Consider the following 10,096-nt stretch of genomic DNA (forward strand, 5'->3'; position numbering starts at 1 on the left):
TGTAGCTGTTCCCAATCATAATAGCTTACACACCAGGTGCATATAGTTTAAGGCCTTATGTAAAATCCCCTTCATAAGCCCACCTTAAACCACATAATTGCATGACACATTTGAACCAGAACGGCACAGACTGGACGTCGCCCAGAGACGACCGTCGCTGGAGGAGACCTGCAATCCTGACGTTGGTCTCCACTCTTCATCCAGTGGCCGCATCTTCAGTTCAATCAAAGGGAACCCCTCTGTATGCTGATCAATCAACACTTCCAATCGTTGTGGATTTACCGTTGTGGATTATATGACTTTTTCCAATGGATTACAGACTCTGTTTCCAAGGGGTTAAAGCATTGCTACAATGGAATTACCGACGACGTTATGGAATTATAATCAACACAATGGAATTACCAAGAACATTGTGGAATTACCTTGACTTTTGTTTTCCTTGCTGGATTACTTTTGACTTTTGTTTTCCTTGCTGGATTACTCTTGACTCTTGTTTCCTTGCTGGATTACATCAAGCTCAAGGACATTCGAAGGCGTAAGTTCATGTTTGGAATTCATCCCCATGGACAGGCGATGATTTCCAAAGGGGGGACTGTAGTGAACTAGGCCTGAAGGTCAAAACCTTGACCTAAGGACCATTGGGACATAACTTGTCATTTCATTGATTTGCATCCAGAAATACAGGTTGACCCATCCTGAGACTTTCTTTCTTGAATTAATCAAGTGGAAAAAGACAATTTTCTATTATCATTACCATTTTACAAATGTTTTGATAATCAAATTGTGTTAGTTCAAACAATGTTTACATGTTGAAGTGAACTACTCATTTAAATCAACTGTGAAACAGAAATAATGATTCTTAATCCTCATTCAAAGAAGAAATCAGGTTAATATGCATTGTCTGATTTTCTGTCTTCAATGAGTAAGTTGTAAGTGTGTTCAAAGTTCAAGTTTCGGTCAACTGAAAGTTTACTGAAAAGAAATGTCATGTTTAACTTTTACAGCAAGATACTGTAAGAGGCGACTCCACGAAGTCTGGTTCCTTCATAATATCTTTCTGTCTGTTCTTAAACAATCTTAATCTTTTCCTTGACTTTTCATAACACCTTACATCACAAAACACACCTCTGTTTCGGTCCATCGACCAATCAGAGAGTTCTCAAATGAACCGGAAGTGAGCTTCTTTAAATGTTGGAACTTCCTAGTTCAAACTAGAGTTTTTAGAGTTCAGGAGAGAAGTTCGAGTTCAGCTCAGTCTTGAAGCTGCTGTAAGATCAGTCTTGAAGATGGAGTAGCAGTTCCAGCGAGTTTGGAGTTCCAGAGAGTTTGGAGTTCCAGAATGCAGAATGCTGGAATTCAGGATGCTGCTGAAAGAGAATCAAGCTGAACCAGAGACGATTTGGGAATTATAACTTCTGTTTGGATAACCTCACGACTCCAGAGGTTTTTAGCTGTTCTCACGGAGACGCTGAAAGAGTTGAAAGGAGAGCTCTACACCAACGCTGAAACTATCGTCTGCAAGGTAAAAAGTTCGATCTCAACCGAGCGTACCGTTGGGCCAAGCTGATTTCCAAAGGAGCGTGCTGTTCTGGTTAAAACAGACAAATTCCCTCACACATCTCTCTGTAGATAAACCTCATCTTTCCATCTTTAAACTCTCCTATCTGCTAGCAAATTAATCCAGATGTTTTTCAGAAATGTCTGTGGTGAAGCAACGGAAAATCATGGCCGTATGGTTTTCTTGGTTGTAAAGCTGATTAATTATGTCGTTATTTTCAATTTTGCCAATTAATGTAAATGTATGATGTGTTAAACTTGATTCTGTTAATAAATGACCCACTCGTTTGGTGAGTCAAAGATAATTAACGTCTCACGTCCACCTTTTATTAAATTCAATGCACGCATGTTATACAGTCCAGAAAAATGAAAGAACCCGTTTAATTGATGAATATATCTCAGGATATGTCATACTACAAAATAAATAATAACCAAATAACCCTTTCTGGATTCTTCACAGAACAAAATTCAGGAAGTAAATAACACTATTTATGAAATAAATAATAACCAAATAACCCTCTCTGGGGTATTGACAGAGAGGGTTGTTATGATTATATTTTTTATAGTCAGAATGACTCATTCAAGTCAGAAAAGTGAGCTTACCTTTGTATGTTCATCAATGTGAACTGTGGGCCTGTATCTGGCTGGTGAGAAGTTGAATCTCAGGTTCCATTCTAGTCACTGCCAGTCTCAAACACTGATGCAGGTGTTCATCTGTCAATCTTGATCTCATTGGAGTTTTCAGCAGTTTCATGCGTGAAAAGGTTTGCTCGCAAATATATGTGCTGCCAAAAAGTGTGGACATCTTCCTTGCGTGTTTTCTGATGTTAGGGTACGTGTCGTTTGGGAGGGCGGCATAGAAGTCAATGAGACCGTTGGGCTTAAACGCGTCTTTCAGAACATCACAGTTCTGTAACTCGGCCAACTCAAACTGATAAGAAGGCTGGGCTTCGTCAATGTCGGCAACAAAGGGGTTCTGGAAAAGACGGATTTCTTTTGCATAAACATCTAGTTCACGGAATCGTGCACCGAACTCCGCCTTCAGCATTTCCAGTGCTTCCACACACTTTTCAGCTGGAAACGGGACCGCTGGGTTCTCTGCAGAGAGGTTTTGTGTAGCAGGGAGATGGACGAAGCTGTGCTATTTCACGTGTCCCAAAAGCAGCTCTAGTTTCACCTCAAATGCTTTTATGTGGGAATACATTTCGCAAATGAGTTTCCCCTGGCCTTGTAGCTGCAAGTTAAAGCTGTTCAGCATTTCTGTCATGTCTGTTAAAAATGTGAGGTGCCATTTCCATTCTATGTCAATCAACTCTGGCACCATTTTGTTTTGTGAATGAAGAAATGCGTTAATTTGAGGTATCAGCTCGTAAAAACGCCTCAAAACTCTGCCCCAGCTCAACCATCGGACCTCTGTGTAGTACAGCACATCGCCGTGCACAGATTCCAGTTCAGACAGGAATTCTTGGAACTGCCTGTGTTTAAGTCCCTTTGCTCTGATGAAGTTTATGCATGACACCACAACCTTCATGACAGAATCCCAAGTCAACACTTTGTAGCACAGTGCTTGCTGGTGAATTAGGCAGTGGACTTTTAGCGGGGCGGTGAGACCTCGTTCTTCCATCTCCCGGTTCATGCGTCCTATTAGACCCCGAGACATGCCCCCACCATATTAGGAGCCCCATCAGTTGTGATGCTGGCCAGCTTTGACCAGTCCAGGTCCAACTCTTCCATGGTTTGGTACACTTTGCCGAAAATATCCTCCCCCGTCGTAGTCCCTTTGAGACTTTGGAGGGCTGCCAGCTCCTCGCAGATCTCAAAGTTTGCACTAACTCCACGAACAAAAATGAGCAGTTGCGCGGTGTCCTGCACGTCCGTGCTCTCATCCAGTGCTAATGAAAAAAATTCAAATTCTTTCGTCTTCTGCTGCAGCTGGGCATATACATTACCCCCGATTTCTTCAATGCGTGATTGTACTCGCTGATAGACTCACGGCATTAAAGACATCTTTCTTCTCAGGACACACCTTCTCCGCAACAGCGTTCATGCATTTCTTGACAAACTCTCCATCAGTGAAAGGTTTACCGCTGCTTGCTATCAGTTGAGCAACCCGAAAGCTGGCCCGAACAGATGACTAGTTCAGCTGAGCTTGGTGTACAAATGTATTCTGCTGAGCTAACAGTCCACTTTTTAGCTTTGAGAGTTGGTCTGCTCGCATTCGGCCTTGCAAGCTAGCATACTTGTCTTTGTGGCGGGATTCATAGTGTCGCCGCAGATTATATTCTTTGAATACTGCCACCGCCTCTTGACAGATGAAACAGACAGCCTTTTCTTTGCATTGAACAAAAAAATAATCGTTTGTCCACTGCAGGTTAAATGCCCTGCATTCTGAATAAATTTTTCTCTTACCTAATCTTTTCGCCATTATTCCGTTCTCTCTTTGCGAGGGGCGGGTTTAGAATTTTTTTTCTGGGTGTTGCCAGATAGGGGCACAGACCACAGAAGGGTGGAACAGAATGTCACGTTATATGCGTGTATGAAATAGTTACTAACTTATGTTTTATAGTATTATATTACTCAATAATGAAAATAGTTCATAACTAAGAAACATTTTATTGCAAAAGTCCAACTTTATTATCAAATACAAATACATATATATGAAAAAAAATCTAAACGCTCTCTGGTATTGTTCAGGGGGCCGGACCAAATGTGGACGGGGGCTGGATCTGGCCCGCGGGCCGTAGTTTGGGGACCACTGCTCTAGATCATTTTTAATGACTCTGTGTAGTTTGCTATAATTTGCTTCATAGAGGTTCTGTAGAGATGGGGGTATATGGATACCAAGATAACTAATACCATCCTTGTGCCACTTAAATCTGCTCTGTAATTTTGTGGTGTCTGAGACTGTGCAGCTTACATCCATAGCTTCTGTTTTATTTATATTTACCTTGTAGCCTGAGTAAAATCCATATTGTGAAATGAGTTCTTTTAAGTATGGGATTGTTGATGTGGGCTCTGTTAGGTACAATAATGGCAATTATTTTTAACATGCATGTTAGGCTGATTGGTAACTCTAAATTGTCCCTAGGTGTGAGTGAGAGAGTGAATGGTTGTTTGTCTGTATGTGGCCCTGTGATTGACTGGAGACCTGTCCAGGGTGTACCCCACCCCTCGCACAACGATAGCTGGGTATGGGCACCAGTGACCCCCGTGACCCAAAATGGAAGAAGCAGGTAAAAGATAATGGATGGATGGATATCGGCATATTGGATATCACTCAAAAATCTAATATCGTGCATCCCAAATTTTTTTTTTAAACCCTCCAGCCCACCGGATCTTTCAGAGCCGGTAGCTGAAAATGAGGCCTTGTTTTCAGTCAAAGCTACACGTGTCGCTCACTTTTTTATTAATCATTTTTTATTTTATTATTATTTTACTTCTACTTTTGCACAATGCCAGTTTCTGTTTTGTGTTTTGCTTGTACTGACCCGGATATACTGTGGGGGCACAGTGCACTCGCTAATGACATCCTGCTTTGGGGGAAACCAACGGGAGCCAGCGGCTTTGGAGTGGCAGATTCTGCAGCCTGCATGCATGTGAAGCAGCTTTGTAGTAATGAATGTTTACTTGTGCAACACGCACGTGTGTTTTTGCTCTTTACGTCCAAACTAAAACAATTTTGTTGGATGAGAGGTAGGACTGAGAGAAGGTTCTGCCCTTACGGTGAGTTGAATACACCTGTTGGAGTCAACGTCTCTCAAATGTAAACGCAGAGCACCACCTAGTGAGTTAATATAAACATCTAAAGCATAGGAATAGAGGTCAAAAGAAAAAAAACATTCCAGAGGAATGCATTACTGATGATACGATACAGATGGGATTAAAAGTTGTATTTATAATGCATTTCAATGTGGTCGATTTTTCCCTTAAGGAACATGATGGAAGTTAGTTACTGTGAGGTGAACATTTGGAAAATTGGAAAAATTGTGTTAGACTGCATCAAGGTAAATAAACAAACAAAAACACAAAAGTAGATGTGTGGCTGATCCCTCCCCACCCCCCAAAAAAGACAATGAAATTAGAACCAAAATATATATACAGTGAACCCTCGCTATAACGCGGTTCACCTTTCACGGTCTCGCTGCTTCATGGATTTGCATCGTGCATTGTGTTCTGCATTCTGATTGGCTAAACAGTCTCTCCAGTACAGTAGTTATTTGTAAAAAAACATTTATACAGTACTTTGATTTGTTAAACACATGCATGGGCCTATAAAAAGGTTTTGTTCTTTGGTTTGAATGTATTATGGAGTATTTCAGTGTATAATAATTGTAAAAAAAATAAAGGTTACTACTTCACGGATTTCACCTAACACGGGTTCTTTTTGGCACGTAACCCCTGTGAAAAACGAGGGTTCACTGTATGTGATTTAGATGAATAAAAAAAAAAAGAAATAAACAGTGAGACGTATCCTCCCACCTTTCCACTGTACTGAGGTAGCTCCAGCCATCATGCCCCCCCACTGCATACATGGGCCCCTCTAGCACAGCCACACCTGCAATGACAACCAGGTGCTCAGGATTAAACCGTGGCCGCTCCTCAAAACAATCCACACAGACAAGCTCTTCATCCTCACACCTTTATGACAACCGTTGAGTTTCTATTGTGAGCTCACAACCAAATCTGGGGCGTGAGGCGTGCAGAGTTAGCAGCGTGATGACACTCTCATACAGCCTGGATTTATCTGTCTGAACATCTGTGCAGCCAGATGTGTGGTGTGCATCCCTCACCTTCCACACACACGCATTTACAAGCACGTAGAAGCCAAACAGCACGCCTTATAAAACTGTCCCAACCGGAACCAAGCTTTTATTAGCTTGTAATGTGAGTTTATTATCCAAATCGTCATGAAACAGGTGCTAACCTAAACCGTGCCTGTGTGTGGACATGGGAGGCATGACGCTCCAGGACTTGCTGTGTGGATTGTAGCATTCCACAGTGTTGAGGGTCTTGAGTCCGTCTCTGCCTCCAACCACATAAAGACGACCATCGAGGACAGCTACACCAAACTGTAGTCTTCGTCCGCTCATGGTGGCCACCTGCCTCCACGTGTCCCGGCGCAGACAGTACTGCTCGATACTCGTGGCACCTGAAGAAAAAAACACGTAGACACAAAAGATAAGCAAATATTTGCTCACTAGAAAACATTCTGATACAAAATATCTGTTTTGTCCAGAATGTCTATATTTTTATCATTTATAAGAGATATAACACCAAACCAAACGGAAGCGGTTAAACCAGGTGAAAACTATTAAATACTTAAAACAGGCTGCAGAATCTGCCAGTAAGAGAACAGTCTGTTCAGTCAGCTATCTGTTATCTGTCTGATTCACAAGGCAAATAAAACGGCTTCAAGCCGCAAGTTTAAATTGTATGGCACATAAATATGAGCAAAGCTCTTTGTTTATCTGTCAGTCTACCCTCACCTCTGGTCGTGAATTTTGGGTAGTGATCAATAGAACGAGATTTCCGATTTAGACGGTCAAAACGAGTTTTAAAATTAAATGTTTTTATTCTCTTGTTACTAATATCTATAATAATGAGTAGGTTTTCTATTTAAATACTTCAATTAAAACCTCATTTAATGTAAGTATTTAAGAAACTACATCTGCACAAAGACATTTTTTGTGGCAGCGCACTTTGAGGTGCACATCTCCCTTTGTGGGGGGCTACGAAAATGAGATCTTTGGTTTTCTCCTGTTTTACAAAAACTGTGTAATCCCGTAGTGAATCACACCCAGAGAATCCTAATTTTAACACTGCGAGGAGGAATCGTGCTACCTTTTGTGGCGTCCATACCCCCGACAGCAAACATGGCCCCTACGGTGGCCTTGCGGGGCCGGGTGCGAGGACTCTGAAGCAGAGGCCGCCGCTGGGGCAAAAGATGATACTTCATCCCCTCCATCAGGAGTCGCTGACACTCCACACTGTCACAAAGGAGGGGGTTGGACTCCAGGTCTGCCAAGAACTAAACACACACAAAAACAAAGCACAAATCAACATGCGGGATCACATGACAGTCAGCGCTGAAACAAGTGAAAGGTGCATGAGATGGACGTGAGCATGAGTCGTTACCATGTTGTCACTAATAGACACGGGTCGAGAGTCTAAAGTAAGCTGCTCTCTCATCGATCGAGAGATTAGATCACAGACATACAGATCATCTGACACACTGGAGCACTAATCTGTCCTCAACAACTCATCAGCCCTGTAGTCCAGGCCCTCATTACACACCCATATAAAGAAGCACAAACATCCAGCTTCTTCAATCCACCACACCGTTCCCTAAAAACATACATCCAGAGGAATCGGCTGCCTGTGAGAGACGAGTTCTCCCTGAAGGCAGGAAATACTTGATTTACATTTAGATAGCTGTGTGTTTGTGTGTGCCAAGAAATGGCAGGCAGTAAAGGAGTTTCTTGAAGTTTAGGCAATTTCACGTCTTCATTTTTGTGTGTGTATGTAACTCTTTATTTGCTGGATCAAGCTACATTTGGAGATTTCTTTAAAAAAAAAAAAAAAAAAGAGAGAGAGAGAGAGAGAGCAAACAAAAAGGAAAATATAAGTTAAAGAGTGCTTTCCTCCATAATTTCACAGTTAAAATAGAAGCTTTGGCCCAAATCACTACACTTGGCCACTGAGTATTAAATTTAATTTCACAGCCAGCAGTGCATCGAGCACAAAACAAGCATGGTAAATGGATAAGCAGCTTACATGCCGGGGTCAAATCGTATTTCTACAGGCTACACAGACAGACAAATTAAAGTGAAACCAATTCCCGCACTTATTTGAGTGTGAGCAGCTGCCAAAGGAGGACAGATACAGAAAGGCATGTTTGTCCTTCTGGTAATGTTTTCATCATGCTGTGAAGGATTGAATGTGGAGGACAAGATAAGACTGAATCCTGCACACACCCCACCTCCTCCTCCTCCTCTTCCTCTCGGTCGTCTCCTTACCTCGCAGTGTGCAGAAGGAAAGCTCTGTTATTCTTCGCCTCAGCTCACACATGAGGACACAGCCATGCACTCACAACAAACACACAAGCTCTAACACACACGTCCCCCAGCTATGTACATTTTTCATGCTTTAGGTCTCTCAGCTTTTTATTGCCAGACACGTTCAAAACAAAACACCCACAAACTAAAACAACAAATCATCGTTATTTATGTCACACAACATGGCTGATCAGGCAAAAATGTTATGATCGTGCTGCTAAAAAGATTTAAACCATTAAAATCTGTGTAAATAAACACAAAGTATAACTGATAGTAATGCTAAAATTGATAAAATGGGGTACTAGGAACCAGTCTAAAAAGGTTTGAAGTAAGTTTTTTTTAATGATAGCTGAAATTCACTTTAATCTTATCTGCGCTCAGACTAGCCTTTAGCTCATGAACCAGGTCCGACTCGAACTCTTTCTCCAAACTGAGGTTGGCACAGAGCTGTCTGCAACAAGTAAAATGGTTCATAACCTTTTCCCAAAACCACACTTGAAAAAAATCCAAACTGCTGTTCTAACTTTCACACAAAACATAAATGAACACTCGTTAACAAGACATTTACCTACAAAACCTCCTTCTTCCACCTGCGTAATATCACTAAAATTAATAACATCTTATCTAAAAATGATGCAGAAAAACTGGTTCATGCATTTGTCACGTCTAGACTGGACTATTGCAATGGTTTATTATTTGGATGTCCAAATACTTCTTTAAAACGTCTTCAGTTGATCCAAAATTTTGCTGCCAGAGTCTTAACTGGAGTTAGTGGGAGAGATCATATCTCTCCAGTTTTAGCTTCTCTCCATTGGCTCCCTGTCAAATCCAGAATAAATTCAAAATCTTACTTCTAACCTACAAAGCTCTCAACAACCTAGCTCCATCTTATATTAGAGATCTTATTGTTCCATATTTTCCTAAAAGAATACTTCACTCTCAGACTGCAGGCTTACTCGTGGCTCCTAGAGTTTCCAAAAACAGAATGAGAGGAAGATCTTTCAGTTATCAGGCTCCTCTCTTGTGGAACCAACTTCCAGTTTCTGTCCGTGAGGCTGACACATTGTCCAGTTTTAAAACTGGGATTAAGACTTTCCTTTTTGATAAATCCTATAGTTAGGATTGGCTTGTTATGCTGTCTTATGCTTAGACTACTGGAGAACAAATTGACCACATTTCCTTAAATTAATTGTTAAAATTGAATAGTTTTCATTTGATACTATTTCTTAAAAGTGATTCTCAACCTGCCATTGTGTATCTGTTCCTCTCAAACCCAGCCGGTCGAAGCAGATGGCCTCTTGTCCTGAGCCTGGTTCTGTTAAAGGTTTCTTCCTCATGAGGGAGATTTTCCTTTCCACCGTCGCCTTCATGCTTGCTCAAGAGGAGAGTCTGCGATGAAGTTAAACTCAAAGCAGTCTGTTCCTCAGATAAATAATGTTATTAACATATACATATATATATATATATATACATATACATATATA

The 10,096-nt window shown here is 41.3% G+C and overlaps 1 protein-coding gene across 1 annotated transcript in view; it reads right to left on the minus strand.

Annotated features, from left to right (window-relative positions):
* Positions 1-10,096, minus strand: part of klhl5 (kelch-like family member 5) — a 49,636-nt gene that overhangs the window by 16,509 nt on the left and 23,031 nt on the right. Inside the window, exons 6-8 of the mRNA XM_037674960.1 lie at positions 7,399-7,585; positions 6,482-6,706; positions 6,037-6,112 (exon numbers count right to left, since the gene is read on the minus strand). Coding sequence (XP_037530888.1) covers positions 6,037-6,112; positions 6,482-6,706; positions 7,399-7,585 — 488 coding nt within the window. The remainder of the gene's footprint in view (positions 1-6,036; positions 6,113-6,481; positions 6,707-7,398; positions 7,586-10,096) is intronic.

Source organism: Nematolebias whitei, chromosome 3, assembly GCF_014905685.2.
Source record: "Nematolebias whitei isolate Nwh7 chromosome 3, NemWhi1, whole genome shotgun sequence".
NCBI classification, from domain to species: domain Eukaryota; kingdom Metazoa; phylum Chordata; class Actinopteri; order Cyprinodontiformes; family Rivulidae; genus Nematolebias; species Nematolebias whitei.